This window comes from Lethenteron reissneri, unplaced genomic scaffold (assembly GCF_015708825.2).
Source record: "Lethenteron reissneri isolate LAM-NWPU_2019-01 unplaced genomic scaffold, ASM1570882v1 scaffold_1314, whole genome shotgun sequence".
Classification (NCBI taxonomy): domain Eukaryota; kingdom Metazoa; phylum Chordata; class Hyperoartia; order Petromyzontiformes; family Petromyzontidae; genus Lethenteron; species Lethenteron reissneri.
This window is the reverse complement of record NW_026891019.1, coordinates 7060-34412: the sequence shown is the minus strand read 5'-3', so window position 1 is coordinate 34412 and position 27353 is coordinate 7060. Positions and strand designations below refer to the sequence as shown.

Genomic DNA, 27353 nt, shown 5'->3' with positions numbered 1-27353 from the left:
CTCACCAGCTCCACTGCGAGATGGGCTCGCCCAAGTTCCCCCCCCCCACCCCCTCCACTTGGTGGCGGGGTCCGACCACCCGCCCTGCCCCCACCCCAATGGAGGCTTCTTTCTCCACCACCACCACAGCTGCTGCTGCCGGCGGCGGCGGCTTCGTGGCGTTGCTGGCGTCTCTGTGACCCCCCTTCGTCCTGCCCCTTGACCGTGAGTAGCCCCCCCCCCACCATCACTCGTCACCCCGAGTCCACCAGCCACTTGGGGGTGGACTTCACTGGGAGCGGCTCTACAGCTCCTGCTCTGACGCCGACTTCTCCCGTCACTTACGGCAGCTCAGCGAAGCGTCTCATCGTCATCGTCGTCATCATTGTAATCTGTGTGTGTCACGCTGTGTGTGTGTGTGTCACGCTGTGTGTGTGTGTGTCACCCTGTGTGTGTCACCCTGTGTGTGTGTGTGTCACCCTGTGTGTGTCACCCTGTGTGTGTCACCCTGTGTGTGTGTCACGCTGTGTGTGTGTCACGCTGTGTGTGTGTGTCACGCTGTGTGTGTGTGTCACGCTGTGTGTGTGTCACCCTGTATGTGTCACGCTGTGTGTGTCACCCTGTGTGTGTGTGTGTCACCCTGTGTGTGTGTCACCCTGTATGTGTCACGCTGTGTGTGTGTGTCACCCTGTGTGTGTGTGTGTCACCCTGTATGTGTCACGCTGTGTGTGTGTGTCACCCTGTGTGTGTGTGTCACGCTGTGTGTGTGTGTCACGCTGTGTGTGTGTGTCACCCTGTATGTGTGTCACGCTGTGTGTGTGTGTCACCCTGTATGTGTCACGCTGTGTGTGTGTGTCACGCTGTGTGTGTGTGTCACGCTGTGTGTGTGTGTCACGCTGTGTGTGTGTCACCCTGTATGTGTCACGCTGTGTGTGTGTGTCACCCTGTATGTGTCACGCTGTGTGTGTGTGTCACCCTGTGTGTGTGTCACCCTGTGTGTGTCACGCTGTGTGTGTGTGTGTCACCCTGTGTGTGTGTGTGTCACCCTGTGTGTGTGTGTGTCACCCTGTGTGTGTGTGTGTGTCACCCTGTGTGTGTGTGTGTGTCACCCTGTGTGTGTGTGTCACCCTGTGTGTGTGTCACCCTGTGTGTGTGTCACCCTGTGTGTGTGTATGTCACCCTGTGTGTGTGTGTCACCCTGTGTGTGTGTATGTCACCCTGTGTGTGTGTGTCACCCTGTGTGTGTGTGTCACCCTGTGTGTGTGTCACCCTGTGTGTGTCACCCTGTGTGTGTCACCCTGTGTGCGTGTGTGTCACCCTGTGTGTGTGTGTGTCACCCTGTGTGTGTGTGTGTCACCCTGTGTGTGTGTCACCCTGTGTGCGTGTGTGTGTCACCCTGTGTGCGTGTGTGTGTCACCCTGTGTGCGTGTGTGTGTCACCCTGTGTGCGTGTGTGTCACCCTGTGTGTGTGTGTGTCACCCTGTGTGTGTGTGTCACCCTGTGTGTGTGTGTGTCACCCTGTGTGTGTGTGTGTCACCCTGTGTGTGGTGTGTCACCCTGTGTGTGTGTGTCACCCTGTGCGTGTCACCCTGTGTGCGTGTCACCCTGTGTGCGTGTCACCCTGTGTGCGTGTGTCACCCTGTGTGCGTGTGTCACCCTGTGTGTGTCACCCTGTGTGTGTCACCCTGTGTGTGTGTGTCACCCTGTGTGTGTGTCACCTTGTGTGTGTGTGTCACCCTGTGTGTGTGTGTCACCCTGTGTGTGTGTCACCCTGTGTGTGTGTGTGTGTCACGCTGTGTGTGTGTGTGTAACCCTGCGTGTGTGTGTCACCCTATGTGCGTGTGTGTCACGCTGTGTGTGTGTCACGCTGTGTGTGTCACCCTGTGTGTGTGTCACCCTGCGTGTGTGTGTGTCACCCTGTGTGCGTGTGTCACCCTGTGTGTGTGTGTGTCACCCTGTGTGCGTGTGTGTGTCACCCTGTGTGCGTGTGTGTCACCCTGTGTGTGTGTCTCACCCTGTGTGTGTGTGTGTGTCACCTGTGTGTGTGTGTGTGTGTGTCACCCTGTGTGTGTGTGTGTCACCCTGTGTGTGTGTGTGTCACCTGTGTGTGTGTGTGTGTCACCCTGTGTGTGTATGTCACCCTGTGTGTGTGTCTCACCCTGTGTGTGTGTGTGTCACGCTGTGTGTGTGTGTGACCCTGTGTGTGTGTGTCACGCTGTGTGTGTGTATGTCACCCTGTGTGTGTCACCCTGTGTGTGTGTATGTCACCCTGTGTGTGTCACCCTGTGTGTGTGTATGTCACCCTGTGTGTGTGTCACCCTGCGTGTGTGTCACCCTGTGTGTGTGTCACCCTGTGTGTGTGTCACCCTGTGTGTGTCATGCTGTGTGTGTGTGTGTCACCCTGTGTGTGTGTCACGCTGTGTGTGTCACGCTGTGTGTGTGTGTCACCCTGTGTGCATGTGTGTGTCACCCTGTGTGTGTGTGTCACCATGTGCGTGTGTGTGTCACGCTGTGTGTGTCACGCTGTGTGTGTGTGTCACCCTGTGTGCATGTGTGTGTCACCCTGTGTGTGTGTGTCACCATGTGCGTGTGTGTGTCACCCTGTATGTGTCACCCTGTGTGTGTGTCACGCTGTATGGGGAGCGGTAGTGTAGCGGTTAGCGCGCTGCGCTATGAACCTGGCGACCCGGGTTCGATTCCTGCTCACGGCCAACATCAGACGATTGTCTGAACCGGTCCCGGGCCTTCCCTAGGTCGACTCAGCCTCAAATGAGTACCTGGTGCGGTGTGTAAACATTGCCACTAGGGAGACAAAGGCGGTCGGGCGTGGTGCTGGCCACCCACCCCCTCGTGTACCGTTCCGGCCTTCATAGGTGCTTGCTAACAGCACTTGCCCCTACAGTCTGTTAAGGCTATATGGGGGATCTTTGTGTGTCACCCTGTGTGTGTATGTCACCCTGTGTGTGCGCTCCCTCTTGCGTCCCAAGTATTCACTACACAATAAAAATTCTCACGACGTGTCGACTGCAACACGAAACGTCGTGAGAATTGTTATTGTTTTATATTTTTATTATTTTATTGTTTCCCTTCTACGCGACTTTACCGAAAGAACCAAGAAGATGAATCCCTGCAGTCACGAAAGCTTTAAATCGAAATTTAACGTCCCGGAGATGAATGAAATTGAGCTGTGGATGAGTAACAGCGCCACTTACGACTCTGTGTGGTGTTTGCTCGCTTTGTTAACGACGCTGCTTTCTTTATTGTTTGCTGTTGTTACAGGCGAGCCCGGCGGCCCCCTGCAGAAGAAGTAAACAAGACGCAACAACAACAGGGAGGAGGGTGGTGGTGGAATGTAAACAAGAACAACAACCCCTACCCGCCACCACGCGGCGTGTTGTCGCGTGACGAAAGTAGCAGCAGCGTCATCATCATCACCACGTGTAGCAGCAGCGTCGTCATCATCCACGCAATGTCTGCCGGCAGGGATGACTCCTCCTCCTCCTCGACCTTCTACAACGGCGAGGAGTTGCACAGCGACTGGCACCAGTCCACGCTGCCCAGCGAGGACATTTGGAAGAAGTTTGAGCTCCTGCCCCCCGCGCTGGACGGAGCGAACTCAACGCCAACGCCGCCGCCCTCGGGCGATCCGAGCCGCGAAGGCGGCGAAGTGGCGAGCCGCGGCCACGTCTGGGACCCCGCCGGCGGCAGCGGCGTGGGAGCCGTGGGAGTAATGCTGCTGCGGGACTGCATGTGGAGCAGCGCCGCCTCCTCGGCCAGAGCCACGCCGGGGCGGCTGGCGCCCGCCGACAAGTCGGCGCCGCCGCCGCCGCCCGCGGTCTCCCGCGCCGTGCCGAGCCCCGCGGCCGCCGCGGTGCCCGCCGAGATGCTGCCCTTTGAGCCGGGAGGGCGGCACCTGCCGGCCGAGGGGCGGGAGGATGGGGAGACTGTCGTTGACGGGGCGATGTCTCCCGGCAACGAGACGCGCAGTGATTCGGGTGAGACTTGCACGCTGTTTTGCGTGTTTCTTTATTCGGTCGTGTTTAGCGCGGTCGTGCCTTTTGTTTTTTTCAGTCAAGTCACGCAGGTCAAACAGGAAATTAATCACGACGTTTCGGAGGCAACTCGAGCTTCCATCTTCAGGTGGAACAGTTACAGCAAAATCACCGTATCAAGTGAAGCGAGCTCTGAGAGACACGAGATTACATAGAGGTTAAGAGGGGGGGGGTGGAGCCTAACCCCGAACCCTGACCCCTAACCCCTAACCCCTAACCCCTGACCCTAACTCTAACCCCTACCCTAACCCCTGACCCCTAACCCCTGACCCTAACCCTAACCCCTAACCCTGCAGTGAACTGTGAGGCTGCTAAAGTTGGTCAATGACATCCTTCCAAAAAGTATGGATCCTTGCAGTCACGAAAACTTCTCGAATTAGCTTGTTCATCTTCGTTTACAACAAACTTACAGTTGTCAAGCTCACTACACGAATGTTGCGTGTGTACATTTCAACAGGTCCTGTACCTGTGTAATGGGTTCCGGAGACACTTGTAGAAGTAACTTCTTTATTACAATACAACACCTCAACAGTGCTGATACTCTGTTATAGCCTAGGTACACAGCCTAGGTACACAGCCTAGATACACTACTCTGGCTACGCTCTGGGGTCCTCTGGCTACAATTACCCTAGGGGAGCTACCTGACCCAACCCAGCCACGGTGGGGGGGTCTGGACTCGGAACTCGCCCTTACAAGGACGTAGAGCCGGGAGTCCCAGAGTCCCACCACTGGCCCTCACAGCATCCCGGCCCTTACAAGGACAAGCGGGACGAGGGGGTACAGGGTCCTAAGCTGGCTGGCTGGCGGGTCTTGACCTGCGACTGGCCCCGATCGTCCAGGGAGCTGCCCTTTTATGCCTCGTGCCCAACGATGGGTGGGGCTGTGTGTGCCCCCAGATATCCCACAGAGCACACACAGCCCCCCTGTTGGTGGTGCCAAGGGGCTTAACTGTCTGGGCTGCCTGGGATCCTAGCGCCTGGCACCGAGGGCTTCTCTGTCTAGGGTCCCAGAGCCCCCAGCAGCTCCTCCCCTCTTCTGGCACTACACCTGCGCAGTTTAGGTTTATAATGTTGCATTTTTCTACATTGCGTTGCTGACGTATACGTGTTTCCCTTCTGCAGACAATGACGACGACGCGGAAGATGGAGAGATTGACGCGGTGACCGTGGAGAAGTGGAGCCACGCCAAAGCGAGCGTGGCGCTACGCGCCGTGCACAACACAAACACGGCCCCCCTGTACAACGACAACAACCGGCGGCAGCGGCGGCAGCAGCGGCGGCGACTCGCCCCGCCGGCGTCCACGCCGCCCGTGCACCAGCAGCAGCACAACTACGCCGCCCCCTCGCCGCCTGCGCGCGGGGCAAAGACGCCGCCCCCGCCGGCGCCGCGGGGATCCGCGCGGAGCCGGGGCGCCGCCGGCGGGGCCGGCTCGTCCCGCGCCGTCTCGACGGGGAGCGGCGGTGGCCCTCGGAGCTCCGGCGGCTCGGAGGGGCTTGGCGAGCGGCACAACGACCAGGAGCGTCGGCGGCGCGACTCCATCAAGAAGGGTTTCCAGTGGCTGCGCGGCGGCATACCGGAGCTGGCGCACGACGAGAAGGCGGCCAAGGCGCAGATCCTGAAGCGCGCGATAGAATATTCGCGCACCCTGAAGCGCGAGGAGGAGAGACTCAAGGCGGAGAAGCGGCGCGAGCAGATTCGACGTCGGGAGCTGCTGGCGAGGCTGGAAACCCTGAAGAACTCGTTGGCCGAGCGGTCTCCATTTGCATCTCGTTTAAAGACTTTAAACCGAAAGTTACTTTTGTTTTGATATTGGACGAAAGCCTCTGGTGACCGGCACAGTTGAGCCTCTTTGCCATTGAGTGGTTTTGTATGCACCGTGACCTCGTTTGCAACGTAATGCCTCTGAATATTTGACTGCCAAGGTTTGAGTTGATGGGAATGGTAAGTTGTACCTCAATAGACATTTCTGCACAAATGATGCTTCAATGTGGCAAATACTGCCATTAATGCTGTTCCATGGCGATTTTCACTTTTGATTTTTTAAATTTTTTCATATAAAACATGGAAAATGTAGGCACCAAAAGTTGTTACGTAATTACCCAGGGTTTTTGTAAGATTTAGCGCGAGTAACTTTTTGAACAAAGTTGTTCCTGTCAATAGTGCAAAAGTTACATTTAGTAACCTTTTTTGAATGTCCCTTAAACAAGGGGTGTTGTTGCTTACTTTGCATCGCTGATAAAACTCGGTCTTTTTGCCGTTGAGCTCAAAGCGGCCTTAGCAGCTGCGAAGCGTTCGTTGCAGCACTTTGTGGACCTCGCTGTATCTTTATCTCTTATTGGAACGTAAATAAAGCCCACAAGACACCAAGTGCCTCGTGCGTGATTGTGTTGCACCCTGTTGCACCCTTCACTTGCTAACGCGCGGATGTAGAAGGGACCTTGGCCAAGTTGCACGTGTCGGCATCTCAGACGCCGGCAGCATCGAGCTGCTGCACCAGCTTCTAGCGCAGTCTCGCCTCGCGCTTCACGCGCCCCACTCTGGTGGGATGTTGGCCCATTCTTGGTTTTGGTGGATGTTGAGAACTTTAAACCGTGACCTCCGTACCGTCTAAACCAGGGGTCCTCAAACTACGGCCCGCGGGCCACATGCGGCCCGCCGAGGACATTTATCCGGCCCATGGTCACTAATTGGGCTGCGCTTGTGAGCACTAATTTGGCTGCGCTGGTGAGCACTCATTGGGCTGCGGTGGTGGGCACTGATTGGGCTGCGGTGGCGAGCACTGATTGAGCTGCGGCGGTGGGCACTGATTTGGCTGCGCTGGTGATCACTGATTGAGCTGAGGCGGTGGGCACTGATTGAGCTGCGGCGGTGGGCACTCATTGGGCTGCGCTGGTGAATGGTTCAATGGGCCAATTGACTGGATTTGCCCGCCAGGCCTAAGGCTGCCAGCCCTCCCCTTGCTGCGCTTGACTGGCTCTCCCTCCCTCAGCTCCCTCACTTGCCCCTCGGCTCCACTCTCAGTGATATTCCTGTGTGCTGAGTAAATGATAGAGGGGTAATAACAGATTGATCTCTGGAGGGGCTGCCTGCTGTTTTCCCGTGCTAGTCAGTGACAGACAGCCGAGGAGTAGGAAACCCAATTTAAATGACAGTAAGTGCATTTATATTCTGATTGCTATTCAATTATATGAGGTTATATGTTGTATGTTGTGTAAGCCCCGGTTCATACTGTTGCGATCTCTGAGCAGTGCGAGTTCAGCCATATGCTTGTATGGCTGAACTTGCATTAGATTCGGAAGAAAAAAAGGCACATGTGCCTTTTTTCCTGCAGTGGATCGCATGGGTCTTCTCCCCCATGCGATCATATTCCTATGCGAGTTCGCAGATCGCACTGATATCTGTGAACAAAACTGCAGGTGTAATTAACTTTTTAATGGCACCCACACCAGTGTGAGCCTGGGGTAAAAGTGGAGTTCCCCCAATCAGACTGCATTGATGGGCAGTGCAGTCTGTATGTCTCTGTGTGGGCAAAGTTATTGCTGCTATATTGTTTTTGTAGCGCTGTATATATATTGGTATTTTACTAATAGCAATTTTGACTCCCTAGGAAACAATGATGTAAAGAAAGAGAAAAATTGACTCGGAGTGTAGGATATTCAAAAAACAGTGGACTTATGATTACTTTTTCATGCAGTACAAGGAAAGAGCTGTGTGTCTGATATGCCAGAATATAGTGTCTGTGTTCAAAGAATACAATTTATGTCGACACTATGAAACTCAACATAAAGATAAATATGATTGTTTGGTCGGAGAAGTGAGAAAAGATAAAATATTAAAACTGAAAAATACATTAACTCCGCAAAATACTTTTGTGAAGCAGAAGCAGCTAAATATTTCATCACTGAAAGCAAGTTTTCAAGTTGCCAAGCTAATAGTGTGCACTGGCAGACCATTCGTTGAGGGAGAATTTGTTAAAGAATGTCTTCTTTTTGTTGCCAAAGAGATGTGTCCAGAGAAGGCCGATTTATTTAGTACAGTGAGTCTTTTAGGACCTACAATTACACGGAGGATTGAAGAAATGGGAGACAATTTCCATCAGCATTTGCAAAACTCCACAAAAAAAACTTTCCTATTTTTCCTTGGCACTCGACGAAAGCAACGATGTTCGTGATTCTGCACAACTTCTAATTTTTATTTGTGGGACGAATGACTATTTCGAAGTCACAGAAGAGCTTGCTGCACTGCAAAGCACCAAAGGAACAACTACAAGAGAGGATATCTATGAAAAGGTTTGCCAAACTGTGAATGGTTTGGAGCTGAACTGGGCTAAACTAGCCAGTGTGACAACTGATTGTGCTCCTAGCATGGTGGGGTCTAAGAAAGGAGTAATTGCTCGCATTAACCAAAAGATGGACAAACATAACCATTCTCATCCAATAGCCATACACTGCCTCATCCACCAACAAGCGCTGTGTAGTAAATCACTGAAGTGGGACTGTTAACTTCATTAGAGATCATGCACTAAACCACAGACAATTTCAGGAATTTCTGTCCGAGCTAAATGTTGACTATGAAGATGTTCTGTACCACACAGAAGTCCGTTGGCTGAGTCGAGGGAGAGTTTTGAAACGTTTCTAGGACTTACTTCCACAGATTACAGCTTTTCTGTTTTCAAAAAACAAAAAAGTACCAGAGCTCAATGATGCAGAATGGAAATGGCACCTTGCCTTTCTGACAGATGTAACAGAGCTACTCAACAGTTTAAATGTGCAACTTCAAGGAAAGGGGAAGCTCATCTGTGATATGTAATCACATGTCAAAGCATTTGAAGTAAAATTAGGCCTCCTCATCAAACAAGTGAAGGAGGAAAACTTCTGCCATCTCCCCACAACTCAAAATCTGTTAGCGGAAAAAACATTGGTTGCATTCCCAAACAAAACATGTGTGGATTCACTGGAAAAATTGCAAAAGGAGTTCCAATTTAGATTTAAAGAGCTTCATCTCCATGAACAGGACATACAGCTTTTCCATAACCCATTTTCTATTGACATTGAAAATGTGGATACAATTTACCAAATGGAACTCGCTGAACTGCAGAATTGTGACTCTCTGAAAGACGCATTCAAGTCAAGCAGCCTTCATAATTTCTATGCATCTCTCCCCTCTGAGACATATCCTCATCTCAGGAACCATGCACTCAAAATGGCAACCATCTTTGGCAGCGCTTATGTCTGTGAACACACTTTTTCCAGAATGAAACATTTGAAATCTCCAACCAGATCTAGACTAACGGATGCACACTTGCATCACTTGTTACGACTAGCAGTGACAAATATGGAACCGGACATTGACCATCTCATTAGCCAAAAGCAGGCCCATAGTTCCCATTGAAATACTGGCAAGTTTGTTGATTTAACTTTACTTGTTCTTCATTTTAAATATTGTATGTTCCCGTTTTGTTTCTTCACTTCAAAATAAGATATATGCAGTGTGCATAGGAATTTGTTAATAGTTGTTTTTTAACTATAGTCCGGCCCTCCAACGGTCTGAGGGACAGTGAACTGGCCCCCTGTTTAAAAAGTTTGAGGACCCCTGGTATAGAGTCTTGACGAGGGAGTTTTTCTGGGATGGATGGTGGTGGGAATCCGGTTTTAGGCAAGCATCCGTGTGGGTGGCTTTCCTGTAGACAGAATGGCTCATTGAACCATCAGGTCTCCTTTTAATTAGGACATCCAAAAAGGGTAGCTTGCCATCTTTTTCGACTTCCATGGTGAATCTGATGGCTGGGTGTATGGAATTGATGTGGTCGAGGAATTGGTCTAGAGCAGGCCGGCCATGTGGCCAAATGACAAAAGTGTCATCTACGTACCTCTTCCACAAGGTCGGGCATAGAGTGGCAGTCTGGATGGCGTCAGTCTCAAATTTCTTCATGAAAACGTTGGCTACAACCGGAGATAGGGGGGAGCCCATTGGGGTACCCTCAGTTTGTTTGTAGAAAGTTCCATTCCAGGTGAAGTATGTATTGGTTAAGCAGTGTCTCACCAGGGGGGGGGGGGGTACCCCAGCATTCAGTCCTTGATGAATCAAGTCTTCAATGATTGCGATGGTGTCAGGTACAGGAACTTTGGTGAATAAGGAAACCACATCCAAACTGACAAGCAGGTCGTCTGGGGACAGGGAAATCCCCTTGATTGTCGATACCAGATCAGTAGAGTTTAGTACCGCAGAGGTGTTTTTTCCAGTGAAAGGCCGTAGGATTTCAGACAAAAAACGAGCCCTTCTACGCGACTTTACCGAAAGAACCAAGAAGACAAGTCCCTGCAGTCACGAAAGCTTTAGAGATTTCCTCGATTAAGTAGATAATTCAGTGTGTAACAAAAACATGTGTTATTGTTGTCCCTGTGTAGTAAAGTGTTATTACCTAATAGCTAGTGCCTCAAAAGTAGAGAAAGTGGGCTCTTAATACTCCACACAAACGTTGCTTGTGTGACCCAGGACACAAAAGCGAAGTGAATAATCCACTCCATTAATAACAGTGTCACAACAACATTGTCCCTTAGTAGTACAGTTTTATTATCTAATAGCTTATGTCTCAAAAGTAGAGAAAGTGGCTATTGTTAATCTCAACAAATTCTAAATTTGAAGCTTTCGTGACTGCAAGGATTCATACTCGGAGGTTTTTTTCAGTAAAGTCACGTAGGTAGAAATAAATAAAACTAAAATAAATTAAAAATAAATTTAAATAAAATATCCTCACAAACGTTGCTTTTGTGACCCAGGACATTGATAAATTTAACTATTTTAAATAAAAAAACGTGGCGTGCATTTGTGTCATCCCTTCACGTAAAGTCCTGCTCACAAACGCAAAGTTTGTGTGGAATAATACTATCCATTAAACATACTTTGTAGCCATAACCAATTTAGCAACACACAACACTTTACTACGCAGGGTCAGACCTCGTGTTAGGTAGTCACCCGGCAGCGGTGTTCTCGTTGTTGTTGTTGAACTAATAAATATAATCTAGATATGCAAGGAGACCCATGCATTGTATAGGTAAACCCACTAAAAGAAACTCCTTAAAAAAAAAAAATTTAATACAAATTTATTTTTTATTTTAAAAAATTGTAACATTTTTTTAAAGAAGTCGAGCGGACAACGTGGAAGTGAACGACGTGTCGCCCACGAGCCTTGAGCGCGCCACACGCACACAGAGAGAGAGGGGGACGAATGAAGTTGAATAATAAAACAACAAGTTTGAGTTGCGCGACACGCGCTCGGCGCTCACCGCGTGTTCAGAAGCTTCGTGGGCGACGCGATTCCAGAGCTCAGGGGCCGCGGCGTTCTCGATTCCCGGCGGGCAAATAGATATTTAATTAATAAGACGTCCACGCTTTTAAAGAGACGCTTAAGTGATTGACGCCGATTTTTATTGATTGCTTTATCAATTAGGTTTTTTATTTCGAGTGATGCACGCACACGACGCAGGTGAGCCTGAGGCACGTGGCGCCTGATTGGTGTGCGGGCAGTACGTTGTCACAGTAAGCACACAGTCTCGTGGATTGGACAACAGGAAGTAGACTAAACATGTTGTTACAAGATGTTGACCACGACAAACAGAGGCATATCACGTGAAGTGAGAAGCGTTGAAAAATATAAAGGGGCAGAAATTACTCCATCAAGAAAACTAAATTTTAATTAAAACCCAGTACACATGCAACGTTGAGACAATTTGGTTAACATAGGTGTTCACACACAGTGTGGTTAACATAGGTGTTCACACACAGCGTGGTTAACATAGGTGTTCACACACAGCGTGGTTAACATAGGTGTACACACACAGTGTGGTTAACATACAATGAGGGATAAAAAATTTGATCCCCTGCTGATTTTGTACGTTTGCCCACTGACAAAGAAATGATCAGTCTATAATATTAAAGGTAGGTTTATTTGAACAGTGAGAGACAGAATAACAACACAAATCCAGGAAAAAATGTTATAAATTGATTTGCATTTTAATGAGGGAAATAATTATTTGACCCCCTCTCAATCAGAAAGATTTCTGGCTCCCAGGTGTCTTTTATACAGGTAACGAGCTGAGATTAGGAGCACACTCTTAAAGGGAGTGCTCCTAATCTTAGCTTGTTACCTGTATAAAAGACACCTGTTCACAGAAGCAATCAATCAGATTCCAAACTCTCCACCATGGCTAAGACCAAAGAGCTCTCCAAGGATGTCAGGGACAATATTGTAGACCTACACAAGGCTAGAATGGACTACAAGACCATCGCCAAGCAGCTTGGTGAAAAGGTGACAACAGTTCATGCGATTATTCGCAAATGAAATAAACATAAAAGAACTGTCAATCTCCCTCGGCCTGGGGCTCCATGCAAGATCTCACCTCGTGGAGTTGCAATGATCATGAGAACAGTGAGGAATCAGCCCAGAACTACACGGGAGGATCTTGTCAATGATCTCAAGGCAGCTGGGACCATAGTCAACAAGAAAACAGTTGGTAACACACTACGCCGTGAAGGACTGAAATCCTGCAGTGCCCACAAGGTCCCCCTGCTCAAGAAAGCACATATACATGCCCGTCTGAAGTTTGCCAATGAACATCTGAATGATTCAGAGGACAACTGGGTGAAAATGTTGTGGTCAGATGAGACCAAAATGGAGCTCTTTGGCATCAACTCAACTCGCCGTGTTTGGAGGAGGAATGCTGCCTATGACCCCAAGAACACCATCCCCACCGTCAAACATGGAGGTGGAAACATTATGCTTTGGGGGTGTTTATCTGCTAAGGGGACAGGACAACTTCACCGCATCAAAGGGACGATGGACGGGGCCATGTACCGTCAAATCTTGGGTGAGAACCTCCTTCCCTCAGCCAGGGCATTGAAAATGAGTCGTGGATGGGTATTCCAGCATGGCAATGACCCAAAACACACGGCCAAGGCAACAAAGGAGTGGCTCAAGAAGAAGCACATTAAGGTCCTGGAGTGGCCTAGCCAGTCTCCAGACCTTAATCCCATAGAAAATCTGTGGAGGGAGTTGAAGGTTCGAGTTGCCAAACGTCAGCCTCGAAACCTTAATGACTTGGAGAAGATCAGCGGACACAGCGGAGACATTGAGAGAGAGACACGGGGAGAGACACGGGTGGAGAGAGAGACACGGGTGGAGAGACACGGGTGGAGAGAGAGACACGGGGAGAGAGACACGGGTGGAGAGACACGGGTGGAGAGACACGGGTGGAGAGACACGGGCGGAGAGAGAGACACGGGTGGAGAGACACGGGTGGAGAGACGCGGGTGGAGAGACACGGGTGGAGAGACACGGGTGGAGAGAGAGACACGGGTGGAGAGACACGGGTGGAGAGACACGGGTGGAGAGAGAGACACGGGTGGAGAGACACGGGTGGAGAGAGAGACACGGGTGGAGAGACGGGTGGAGAGAGAGACAGGGAGACACGGGTGGAGAGACACGGGTGGAGAGAGAGACACGGGTGGAGAGACACGGGTGGAGAGACACGGGTGGAGAGAGAGACACGGAGACACGGGTGGAGAGAGAGACACGGGGGGAGAGAGACACGGGGAGAGACACGGGTGGAGAGAGAGACACGGAGACACGGGTGGAGAGAGAGACACGGGTGGAGAGAGACACGGGGAGAGACACGGGCGGAGAGAGAGACACGGAGACACGGGTGGAGAGAGAGACACGGGTGGAGAGAGACACGGGGAGAGACACGGGTGGAGAGAGAGACACGGAGACACGGGTGGAGAGAGAGACACGGAGAGAGACACGGGGAGAGACACGGGTGGAGAGAGAGACACGGAGACACGGGTGGAGAGAGAGACACGGGTGGAGAGAGACACGGGTGGAGAGACACGGGTGGAGAGACACGGGTGGAGAGAGAGACACGGGGAGAGAGACACGGGTGGAGACACGGGTGGAGAGAGAGACACGGGTGGAGAGACACGGGGAGAGAGACACGGAGACACGGGTGGAGAGAGAGACACGGGGAGAGAGACACGGGTGGAGAGAGAGACACGGAGACACGGGTGGAGAGAGAGACACGGGTGGAGAGACACGGGGAGAGAGACACGGGTGGAGAGAGAGACACGGAGACACGGGCGAGGTAGGGAGACACGGGGTGAGACACGGGGACACGGGGGGGGGAGGCGGAGACACGCGGAGCCTCTGGCAGGCTCCACTCGTAGTTTATTCGGGTTCAAATAGTACAGAGCAGTGTAAATCACAACACTGATAAGTCTAGGGCAGTGTAAACCATAACACTGATAAGCATCACGCGTTAGCTCTTGTAGCAACATCAACATCACCAACATCATCATCAACATCACCAACATCTTCATCATCAATATCAACATCATCAATATCAACATCACCATCATCACCAACATCCTCATCATCAACATCATCATCATCACCACCACGAGGGGTGAAGGGAGGGGGGCGAGGGGGGAGGGGGGCGGAGGGCAGGAAGTGGATAAGAGCAAGTCGTGGGGCGAGGGGGGCGGGGCGAGGGGCGAGGGGGGCGGGGCGAGGGGCGAGGGGGGCGGGGCGAGGGGTGAGGGGGGCGGGGCGAGGGGGTGAACTCAAGTGACCCGACAGACGTTGAGCGCAATTCTTTGTTTATTTCGGTAAAGTCGCGTAGATAGGGAACACAATATTAATAATAAAAATAATAAAATATAAAAATTTAATAAAATACAAAAAAATAAAATAACAAATAAATAAATAATACCCCCCGTTGACAGGAAGAGGGAAAAAAATCCCCTCCCCCACAATTTGGCGCCCTTTGCACGACGCGACCCGGTGAGCAGCTCAGTTCAAACGGCGTGAACACGCGGGGCGCATCGTGGGTGGTGATCACCACCAACATCAACAACATCATCACCACCACCATCACCACCAACACCACCACCATCATCACCATCAACACCACCATCATCACCATCAACACCACCATCACCACCAACACCACCACCATCATCACCATCAACACCACCATCACCACCACCACCATCACCACCACCACCATCACCACCACCACCATCACCACCAACACCATCACCACCATCACCACGATCAACACCATCAACACCATCACCACCATCACCACCACCACCATCACCACCAACACCATCACCACCATCACCACCATCACCACGATCAACACCATCAACACCATCACCACCATCACCACCACCATCACCACCAACACCATCACCACCATCACCACCATCACCACGATCAACACCATCAACACCATCAACACCATCACCACCACCACCATCACCACCAACACCATCACCACCATCACCACCATCACCACGATCAACACCATCAACACCATCACCACCATCACCATCACCACCAACACCATCACCACCATCACCACGATCAACACCATCAACACCATCAACACCATCACCACCATCACCACCACCACCACCATCATCACCACCACCATCACCACCATGACCCCCCCTCCTCCTGCCCGGCCCCACCCTCCCCTCTCGTCGTCTCCCGTAGCTCGAGCCGGCGGCGGCTACGAGCAGCAGCAGGAGCAGCAGCATCATCATCATCAGCAGCATCATCAGCAGCAGCAGCAGGAGCATCATCATCAGCAGCAGGAGCAGCAGCAGGAGCATCATCAGCAGCATCAGCAGCATCATCAGCAGTATCATCATCAGCAGCATCATCATCAGCAGTATCATCAGCATCATCATCAGCAGTATCATCAGCAGCAGTATCATCAGCATCATCATCAGCAGCATCAGCATCATCATCAGCATCATCAGCATCATCATCAGCAGCATCATCATCAGCAGCATCATCATCAGCAGCATCATCATCATGGCCACGTGGACGCTGTGCTTGGGCAGCAGGACGAGCTTGATCTCCATGGCCGGCATCCGCTACGAGGGCACCCTCAGCGGGGTCAACACGGACGACTGCACCGTCGCCTTGGCCAAAGGTCACGCACGGGGGGGTCACGGGTCAAAGGGGGTGAGGGCTTAAACAGCAGGACGGCTGCTTGTGTTGTAGCCGAAACGTCGTGAGAATTATTGTATTATGTTTTATTTTTATTATTTTATTACTTCCCTTCTACGTGACTTTACCGAAAGAACCAAGAAGATGAATCCCTGCAGTCACGAAAGCTTTAAATCGAAAAAAAAGTCAGTGACTGCTTTAGTGTTAAAATACGGTGCTGTATTTTTAGGATAGTGTGTTTACAATATCATTTTACGTAGATATCCACATTCACTTAATATTTTTCTTCCGCAAGTTTTTTTTGAAAATGCAATATTTGACATCATCTCAAAAACCCGATGTGATAGACAAAAACCGACGCCAGGGTTGGGATGAAACGCACGACCTCCGATAGACACCAGGCGAGGTGGTTCACTTCTCACCACCGTGGCGCCCACACACCGACCACCACCACGGCACCGTTAGCGGCGTTAGCGTCGTCTTTGTGCGTGCGCAGTGCGTGTGTGCGGCACGGAGGGTCGCCCCGCCGAGCGCGCCGTCGACCCTCGCGAGGAGATCTACGACTACATCATCTTCCGTGCCAGCGAGATCAAGGACCTGGCGGAGTTGGGGTGCCCGCTCTCCGCTCTGCACCCCCACCTGGCCGTCGTGCAGGTGAGAGAGAGGCAGTCGCTCTCCGCTCTGCACCCCCACCTGGCCGTCGTGCAGGTGAGAGGGGGGCAGCCGTTCTCTTCGCCGCCAAACTGGTTGGTTACTTTAGCGGGCAGGACCCCACCGAGATATTTAACTCTGATCATTGGTTGTTTACCCTGTAATCTTTGATTGGTCCATACCCGAGACAGCTTTCCTTAGAGCCTAGTCTCACATGGAGTTGGACAAGATGACTGCCAAAAGGCGCACAACTCAAAGACAATGCACCATCAGAGTATGAGAGCTCGGAGTAAAGCATTTACACCATTGGAACCTCATTTGCCAGTAGAAAAATATGATAATTGGTTTTTTACCCTTCTATCTGGCAACAAAACTGACACCTTTTTTTACAAGGAGTCATGTTTGCATAGACCACAATACCTGCAGTTGGAATGCAAACAAAAACATAACTCTGATAATGTGCACTGTCCTTGAAGTTGATTGGTCCACACCCGAGACAGCTTTCCTTAGAGGCCAGTCTCACATGGTGTTGGACCAGATGACGCCAACAGGCACACAACTCAAAACATGACTCCTTGTAAAAAAGGTGTCAGTTTTGTTGCCAGATAAAAGGATAAAAAAAACAATTATCATATTTGTTGTTACTAGACACGCTACGATTGATCCCGTCGCTGCGTGACCACCCACCCTCGCCCCCGTCCAGTCCTCGTCACGGGGCGCCCGCCCCCTGCGGGACACGCAGCACGGAGCCCGCGGCGGCCACGGGGGCGGCACGCGCGGAGCCCGCCGGCTCGTGCGGGACACGGCGGACGGGCGGCGGCCTGCACACGGAGGAGCCGCAGGTACGGGCGGCGCGGTAAACGCTGGGGATGCAAAGGTGGTCGGGCGTTGTACCGCCCGCCCGCCCGCCCCCCTCTTGCAGCCAGCAGCCTTTGCAGGTGCTCGCTAACGGAGCTTATCCTGACGTCGTACGGAAATCCGATGTTTTTTTATTTAAATCCTTTATATTAAGTTCACTTGCTTGCGCGCTTAGGACCGTGCAAATCTTTCGGTCGTTTTTTAACCCACTTCCCGTGATGCAATCGAGCTGATATTTTGCACACAGACTCGTTGTGCGTGACAATTTATGTTCGTAAAAAAAAATTTCATATTTAATTTAAAATACCAATGTGATAAAAATGAAACTCTTACTCAAGAAAAACAGAAATGAATAATAAAATAAAACCGATGCCACGCATATAAAGGATTTATAGTGAGAAACACATGCACACGCGCACACACGCACTCACACACACTCACACACACGCACACACTCACACACTCACACGCTCACACGCACACACACACACTCACACACGCACTCACACACACTCACGCACACACTCACTCACGCACACACGCACACTCACACACGCACACACGCACACACTCACTCACGCACACACGCACACTCACACACACTCACACACTCACACACACTCACACACACACTCACACACACTCACACACACACTCACACACACTCACACTCACGCACACACACACACTCACACACACTCACACGCAGCTGCACTATCTCCCACAGCCGCGAGGAAGAGCGCCACGGTGGAGCGGGGGGTGCAGACGTCCCCCCAGCGTCAGCAGCGACGGTGTCAGAGCACGAAGCGGATTGCCGCCCAGACTCCCCGTGGGGCCCCGGAGCCGTGCGTTGAGTTGGACGCGGAGTTTGACTTTGCGAGCGCCAACGCGAAGCTGGACCGCGAGGCGCTGGACAGGGAGTTCCGGGGCAGGGAGGCCAAGCGGAGAGAAGGTGGGGCACTCACTCACTCACACGCTGCCGCCACTGATCAACAACTAAGTCACGTAGGTAAAAAATTAAAATTAATAAAAGTAAAATAAAAATAAATAAATAAATCACGACGTTTCGATTAATTTTAATTTCGCTGTTGTGTCGTCAAAATAGAAATCTTGTCACTCTTATTATTCTTGGGTTTTTTCGGTAAAGTCACGTAGGTAAAAAATTAAAATTAATTAAAGTAAAATAAAATAAAAATCACGTCGATTAATTTTAATTTTGCTGCTGTATCGTCAAAATAGAAATCTTGTCACTCAATTTTTAGAAACTTCCCAATGTGGTACCCACTGCAAACTTGGTAAAGCTGCGTCATACTGGGGTGGAGGAACTCACTCACACGCTGCCGCCACTCAACAACTCACTTCCTCCGCTGCTGTATCGGCAAAATAGAAATCTTAGTAGTAGGTTTTTACCCTTTTAAACTGGTACAAAACTGACACCTTTATTCAAGGCATCATGTTTGCAATAACCACAACACAAGTAGTCAACAAAGCAAACAAAAAGAAGCAACTCTGATAATGATAATAATATGCACTGTCCTTATCATCATTATCAGAGTTGCTTCTTTTTGTTTGTTTTTTGACTACTTGTGTTGTGGTTATTGCAAACATGATGCCTTGAATAAAGGTGTCAGTTTTGTACCAGTTTAAAAGGGTTAAAACCTACTACTATATTTTGCCACTGGTAAAAGAGATCTCATAGAATAGAAATCTTGTCACTCAATTTTGACACACTTCCCAATGTGGTACCGACTGCAAACTTGTCATCATCACGGTGGCTATGAGATGTTAACTACCTCGCCTGGTGTGCAGGAGGGCGTGAGTTCGATCCCAACCCTGACGATGCCTGCTGCTGTATATATTGGAGTTTGTGTGTTTCTCTCATCATCATCACGGTGGCTATGAGATGTTAACTACCTCGCCTGGTGTGCAGGAGGGCGTGGGTTCGATCCCAACCCTGACGATGCCTGCTGCTGTATATTTGGAGTTTGTGTGTTTCTCTCATCATCATCATCACGGTGGCTAGGAGATGTTGACTAACTAAATTACCTTAAAACCGTTGGAATACCTTATGCCAGAAAAAGTGTGTTGACCATCTTCTTGGTTCTTTCGGTAAAGTCATCACGTAGAAGGGAAGTATTAAAATAATAAAAAATAAAAATAAAAAAATAATTCTCACGACGTTTCGGCCACAACGCAAGCAGCCGTCCTCAGGCGAAGACCAGGTCTGTCGGGGAGACAGCGCCTGAATGTGTGTTGACCAGTGGAGTCTGGGTTGGGTGGGGGGGGGCGGATCTTCGTGTGTTTAATTGTCCAGGCCACCCCCTCACTTCCGCCGTTGCGTCTCCCCTTGTGCAGCGGACAAGCCGAGGGGTCCCCGCACGAGCTCCCCCGTCTTCCTGGACGGCTGCTTCTACGACAAAACCAGGAGTTTCTTTGACAACATTTCCAAAGACGGCGGCAGGTAACGTCCGTCTCTGCCGCTCGCTCGTGGTGTGTGTGTGTTCTTGTTGGATCTCCTCGCCTTCAAGTGCAACGCCTGCTGGGGGAGGCGATGGGGGAGGCGGCAGTACAGCAAGCGGGCTCCGTCTTTGTCTGTGCGGAGATGGTGTTGCTGTCCCCCCCCCACCCACCCCCCACCTCGTGTATAGAAACTCACAAACGGAGTTGGCCTAACCATCCCAATATAGGATGACAGAGCTTGGGCAAATTGTTTGTGCCGTTCCTGGCACATCTGGAAAGTTTGGGCGTTGCAAAAATGTGCGACGTTAACTTGAATCGGCGCGCCAAAACAAATGCACGCCGCGTGAATTGCGTAGTTGCACTTGATTCGAAAAAAATCCCAGCCCCGAGAATAAGAGAAGGACGTGCAACTCTTTGACTGGGCACCAGACGAACATTTGTCTAGACGCAGGATGGCGTGCAGCCGTGCAGGGACCTCTCTGATGTCAGGTTTAGACCATTGGAACATCATTTGTCAGCAGTAGCAGAAAATGATCATTGTTTTTTTACCCTTTTATCTGTCAACAAAACTGACACCTTTTTTTACGAGGAGTCGTATTTGCATTGACCACAATACCTGCAGTCAGAATGCAAAAAAAACATAACTCTGATAATATATGCACTGTCCTTGAAGTTGATTGGTCCATACCCGAGACAGCTTTCCTTAGAGCCTAGTCTCACATGGGTTGGACCAGATGACGCATTATGGCTGCAGTTATTGTGGTCTATGCAAACATGACTCCTTGTAATAAAGGTGTCAGTTTTGTTGCCAGATAAAAGGGTAAAAAAACAATTATAATATTTTTTGCTGGCAAATGAGGTTCCAATGGTAGCCGTTTGCGACCCTGGTGCGGCCGGGTACGGGTAGGCCGTGAGTCACTGGTGAGTCACCGTTTGTCACTCATTTCGGGTAGGGTACGGGTAGGGTACGGGTAGGGAACGGGTAGGGTACGGGTAGGGTACGGGTACCCATTTGCGACCCTGGTGCGGCCGGGTACGGGTAAGAAATCAAAACCCATCTGCGACCTCTGACCAGCCGTGCTCACTCCCCCCCCCACCCCCCGCCCCTCCCTCCTCTTCCTCCCACCCCGCCAGGAACTGCCGCGTGACGTTGGCGGAGCAGCGGCGCTTGAACGTGGCGACGTTCGGGGCGGACCTCCCCACGTCGCTCGCTCGCCGCTCCCGCCGACGCGGGGCCCTGTGGGGGGGGGACGGGCGGCCGTGCGCGCCCAAAGCCGCCGGTGGGGGGGGCGGGCAGTCTCCTCCGCCGGCCGAGGTGCAGCCTAGACAGGTGACGACCACGGTGACGGTGACAGTAGCTCGGCTTGTTGGAGAGTATATTTAGTATATTGATGATACTGATGTAGTTTATATTTTAGTTTTTTACGTGGTGGCTTAGCTGCTGCAGCTCCCATACTATTAACATTCCTTCCCTTTCTAGATTTGAAGCTTTCGTGACTGCAAGGATTCATATTCTTAGGTTTTTTCGGTAAAGTCACGTAGGTAAAATTTTTTTTAAATTAATAAAAGTTAAATAAAATAAAAATCACGACGTTTCGGAGGCAACACAAGCTTCCGGAAGCTTTTTTTATTTTACTTTTATTAATTTACATTTTTTTACCTACGTGACTTTATCGAAAAAACCTAAGAATATGATTCCTTCCCTTTATTAATGCTACCCCTACTCCCTCCCTTTGATGCTGCTAATCCTGCATAATATGACTTTGAAACCCCCCCCCCCCCGCCCACCTCCTACACATTCCACAAGTAGTGACTAATCCCATATCTGAATTTCCTATAAATATACTACATTCCTCTGTTGATATGCGAGTCCCTTTGTCAAGGCGCTCTCCTCCTCTAACCCAGCTTAAATATACGCTGCCAAGCTTAGTGGTGTTCATTCAGATGCTGTCTTTCCGGCTGCAACACGATAACGGAAGTCTGTTGATGTTGCTTTTGAGGTTCTCCCCGTGAGAACACGCTGCTCCGTGGAGGATGAGAGAGAGACCATTTGACGGGGTATGCCAATAGCATAAAAATGAGATGCGACGGACGGAGCAAATCTGAGATCAAATTTGAAATCGGCACCCTGAATTTAGTCCAGAACAGCTGCAAAAGTCCAGGCCAGAACTACATGTTGTTGTTTTGTTTTGTTGACCAGTGTGATATGATTTGCGTATTACATCGTGAACAACTTCTAAATCAACGAGCGCTCACACAGCTGCGTGGGTCTCACCCGGTGAGGTCAAGATGTGGAGGAGTTTGTTTCAAACGGCAGTCGCTTGTCAACGCTCTCGTGCCCCACGTTAGAGATTGGAGAAATGTCGGCCACAATCGGCAATTCTCCAAGTGACAATCCGGCCCTTTGCGGGGTTTGACCACGATCTGTCGTGTTGCTTCTTGACGTCGCTAATGCTGCTTACTGCTGCTGCTGCTGTTGTTGTTGTTGCAGGTTGCAGAGAACCACAGCTCCCACCCAGAGCGTACACATATCGGGGGTTTGTTTGATTTGAAAAAAAAAATGTTGTTGGGTCTGAAGAAACGTTACATTAAGGACTGCATGTGGGTTTCGATTTAAAGCTTTATTTCGTGACTGCAGGGATTCATCTTCTTGGTTCTTTCGGTAAAGTCACATAGAAGGGAAATAATAAAATAATAAAAACATCATAAAATACAATTCTCACGACGTTTCGGCCACAACGCAAGCAGCCGTCCTCAGGTGAAGAACAGGTCTGTCGGAAAGACAGCAGTCTGTCTTTCCAACAGACCTGTTCTTCACCACAACGCAAGCAGCCGTCCTCAGGTGAAGAACAGGTCTGTCGGAAAGACAGCGTCTGTCTTTCCGACAGACCTGTTCTTCACCACAACGCAAGCAGCCGTCCTCAGGTGAAGAACAGGTCTGTCGGAAAGACAGCGTCTGTCTTTCCGACAGACCTGTTCTTCACCACAAGGCAGCAACCGTCCTCAGGTGAAGAACAGGTCTGTCGGAAAGACAGCGTCTGAATGAACACCACCAAGCTTGGCAGCAATATACGCAGCAATATACGCTGCCAAACCTGGGGTGTTTCATTCAGACGCTGTCTTTCCGACAGACCTGTTCTTCACCTGAGGACGGCTGCTTGCGTTGTGGCCGAAACGTGGTGAGAATTGTAATTTATGATGTTTTATTATTTCCCTTCTACGTGACTTTACCGGAAGAACCAAAAAGTCTGCATGTGGGTTTTGTTAATTGATACGCGATTCTTGCAATGTTTATGGTGTGTACACAAGGTATACACCGCGTTTGGTTGAACACTTTAGACGTTTATAATTTTAAAGAAAGTTTTGAACTTTAGTCTAATGGGTGAAGGTAAAACATGTCTGTTAAGTCGGACTTTAAATTGTCTCCTGAAATGGGTGCTTTTGTGCGACCGGTCTTAATCTGAAATGAGCATGGACATGACAATTTAATTGAGTTGTGTTTGTATTTCACAAGGCAGCATTAAATGTTGCGGAATTTATATTGGCGCATTGGCCGTGGTGAAGTGTCTGGCGAAGATTAAAGTTGACCGGCTGTTGGCTTTAGAACATTGCTTCTTTGAATTTACTGCGTTGCTTTAGATTGCTAGTGTGTGTGTAACGGGTTCCGGAGACACTTGTAGAGGTAACTTCTTTATTACAATACAACACTCCAACAGTCCTGATACTCTGTTACAGCCTAGGTCAGGGGTCGGCAACCTACGGCTCCGGAGCCGCATGCGGCTCTTTACGGGCTGCTTCTTGACGATATGTACGTATGTACAGTATGTACTCAGATGCATTGCGGCTCTTGAAATACTGCATTTTGTACCGAATTGGAAAGAAATGGCTCTTCTTGTTATTTTGGTTGCCGACCCCTGGCCAAGGTACACAGCCTAGGTACACAGCCTAGGTACACAGCCTAGGTACACAGCCTAGATACTCTACTCTGGCTACGCTTTGGAACTCGCCCTCACAAGTTCGTAGAGTCGGGAGTTCCAGAGTCCCACCACTCGCTCTCACAACATCCCAGGGTCTTCAGATGGCTGGTCGTGGGTCTTGGGTCTTGAGCTACGACTGGCCCTGATCGTCCAGGGAGCTCCCCTTTTATGCCCAGTCCCCAACGAGGGGTGGGGCCGTGTGCGCCCCCAGATATCCCACAGAGCACACACAGCCCCCCCCCCTTTGGCGGCGCCAAGGGGATTAAGCGCCTGGGAACCCAACGCCTGACGCCAAGAGGCTTAAGCGCCTGGCCCACCCAGGGTCCCAGAGCCCCCAGCAGCCCCTCCCTTCTTATGTCACTACATTACCCCCCTCTACGTAGCCTCCAGCCGACCCGGCTGTCAAAAAAAATACAATTGTACAATAAATTATTTGTTACCCATCAGAATGAGTGTGTGACAAATCAAGAAAAAAATTAGAAGAAAGCACCTCTCCCCCTCCTGTGGTCACGCGTATATAAAAAAAACTCCAGGCCACCGATGCAGAACAACACTGTATAAACACATATATGCAGGATGAACGCACGCCCCAATCGCCCACTATACATGATGGCAAGGTGAGTGGCGTCGCGTTGGGACGAGAGTTCGTGGGCGGGGGTCATGAAAATCGTTTGAGTTTTGAGCGAGTCCGAGTGGCAGGTCCATCGGTCGCGACGGAGGCGAGAGGGGACCGACGACCCGCTTTTGCGCTTGTGTCCTGGGTCGCTTATCCCGCGGGCAAGCTTGTTCCCGCTGGGTCGGCCGTGGCGGGTTTCATTCCCAAGGCACCTGAGGGCGGGACAGCGGGACCTGCCCGAGAGTTAGAAGCAGCATCATCGCAGCGCGGCTCGTCAGACATGTCGCGCTCTCGGCTCCGGAGAAGTGAAGGAGGTGTGTAGGGTTAAATGTAAGGTTTTAGACGTGACGGGTGCACGAACCAACGTCGCTTGCCATGCTGGATCCTGACACACTGCGGGCGGAGAACGCGAATAATAACAACCGGGCCTCTCCAAGGCTTAAGCAGTTTTGAGGAAGTAGCCAATGGTACCTGCGGGCAGTGGAGCCAGGTGCGGTCCCCTTCTACCCAAATGTGGCGGGACGTGCGGAGATTCCGCAACCGCTCGTTGGCAAGCTGACGGGCTTCTGAGTTATTTTGAGCAGCCTCCCGGGCATCCACGAGACGACGCACATTAGCACGGATGTGGTCGGCAATCTTAGCCTTAGGTGCGGGCTGTTTAATGTGCAATTGTACGTCGATTGGGGGGCAAACCTCCCTACCATACATAAGATAGAATGGCGAGTACCCCGTGGCAGCATGGGGTGCCATTCTATAGGCGGCCAAGACACCAGGTATGTGGAGATCCCAATCAGTCTGTGACTCAGACACCTGGTGGCTTAGCATGGAGGTAAGTGTCCTATGTAATTGCTCGACCATACCGTCAGTCTGGGGGTGATATGGCGAGGTGTGTGTCCCTAACAGGTTGCACACATCCCGCAACAGGGTGGAAGAGAAATTTTTCCCTTGGTCGGTCAGCAGGCATTCGGGAGCACCCTTATCCAGGACGGAGCCCTGGAAAAAGGCCTCCGTAATGGCTGCTGCAAACTGGTTGGGGAGTGGCCAGGCCATGGCCCATCGGGTAAATTATTCCACCCCAACCAAAAGGTACTTACTACCCCGAGGAGTAGCGGGAAACGGACCCAAAATATCCAATGCGACGATCTCATTGACCCGGGAAACCTTAATGGATTGAAGCGGTGGGCAGGACGGCCTAGCAGGTGGTTTCCGCCGTGCACATTCTGTGCAACCTTGCACAAGATCAGCCACATCGTTTGCCATGCCCGGCCAGAAAAATTCCAATTGGATTTTAGCTAGTGTTTTCTGAACACCCAAGTGCAAGAGGCGACTGTGGGTTTCCCACACAAGTCGCCCCCGCAGGGAGGTGGGCACCACCAATGTGTGGGATTGGGACCCCCCATCCGAATGCATGAGGACGCCTTCCCGGATGACATATGATACGGGGCCCCCCTGCCCCCTGTGACCCTCGGCATCCCTAGCGCGGCGTCTCAATTTGAGGAGGGAGACGTCTTCCATCTGAAGACGTCCCCAGTCGTCCAACCCGAGGCCCAGCAATGCGTCCTGCGGAACTTGCGTGGAGGGAGCCCCGTGGTTCCCGACCCCATCCCCGGCCGCGGCCGCAAGGGATGGGGGCGGTACTCCGTCAGGCTGCCTACAACGCCCCGCACCCAAAAAACAAGCACAGCGCCCATTGTTCGGCAGCCGCGACAACCCGTCGGCGTTCCCGTGTTGAATCCCCTTGCGGTAAATGACAGTGAACGCAAAGTCCTGGAGGATCTCGAGCCAACGCGAGAGCTGTCCAGATGGTTGGTCCACTCGCAAGGCGTATTGTAGCGCCGCATGACCGGAGTGTACTGTGAAATGCCTGCCATACACGTATGGCCTGTACTGCTTTATGAAAAAAACGATGGCAAGCAATTCGCGGCACGTCACGCAGTAACGTTGCTCCGCGGGTGACAGCACCCTGCTGCCATAGGCGACGACGCGCTCCACTCCATTGACAATTTGCGACAGCACCCCTCCAATTCCGGTGTTGCTGGCGTCTGTATCCAGAATGAACGGAGTGGTAAAATCTGGATAAGACAGGGTAGGAGCATCGACCAGTGCTTTTCGGACGGCATTGAACGATGCCTGTTCTAACTCTCCCCAGTGGAATTGACCCATTTGGCCGTTAATGCGTGGAGGGGCTTCGCGATGGATGCGAATCCCGCAACAAATCGTCGATAATATGAGGCGAAGCCGATAAAACTCCGCACCTCCCCAACAGAGGTAGGAGTTGGCCATGAGCGCACGCAATTTGTCTTTTCGGGGTCCGTGGCAATTCCAGAGCGGCTGACAATATGGCCCAAATAACGAACCGAATCCCTCATGAGGTGGCACTTTTGCGGTTTGAATTTGAGGTTAGCCGCTCGCATTTAAGGAAAACTGCCTTCAATCGCGTGAGGTGTTCATCAAAAGTTTTGCTGAACACGATTACATCGTCGAGGTAGATTAGGCAAGAATCCCACTGGAGCCCAGCGAGGACCAGCTCCATCAGGCGCTGGAACGTCGCCGGGGCCGAGTGAAGACCCATGGGAAGTCTGTTGAATTGGAACAGTCCCTGCGGCGTGCGAAAGGCCGTCTTTGGTTTGGATGCGTCATCAAGGGGTAGCTGCCAAAACCCCGAGAGGAGATCCAAGGTGGAGAAGTAGTGCGCACCTAAGGCATCGAGCGACTCGTCCATCCTGGGAAGCGGGTAGGCGTCG

General features: G+C 51.1%; 2 protein-coding genes across 2 annotated transcripts; both read left to right on the top strand.

Moving 5' to 3' along the window:
- Positions 1 to 260: 260 nt before the first annotated feature.
- On the top strand, positions 261 to 6289 carry LOC133361973 (N-myc proto-oncogene protein-like). The gene is made up of 3 exons (XM_061580947.1): positions 261 to 325; positions 3259 to 3974; positions 5153 to 6289. Exons 2-3 carry the CDS (start codon positions 3449 to 3451, stop codon positions 5836 to 5838), a joined length of 1212 nt encoding a protein of 403 aa, XP_061436931.1. The 5' UTR covers positions 261 to 325; positions 3259 to 3448; the 3' UTR covers positions 5839 to 6289.
- A 9620-nt stretch (positions 6290 to 15909) lies between these two features.
- On the top strand, positions 15910 to 22070 carry LOC133361972 (protein LSM14 homolog A-A-like). The gene is made up of 7 exons (XM_061580946.1): positions 15910 to 16030; positions 16544 to 16701; positions 17402 to 17540; positions 18284 to 18508; positions 19912 to 20017; positions 21151 to 21346; positions 22017 to 22070. The coding sequence occupies exons 1-7, from the start codon at positions 15910 to 15912 to the stop codon at positions 22068 to 22070; spliced, it is 999 nt and encodes a 332-aa protein (XP_061436930.1).
- Positions 22071 to 27353: the final 5283 nt, after the last annotated feature.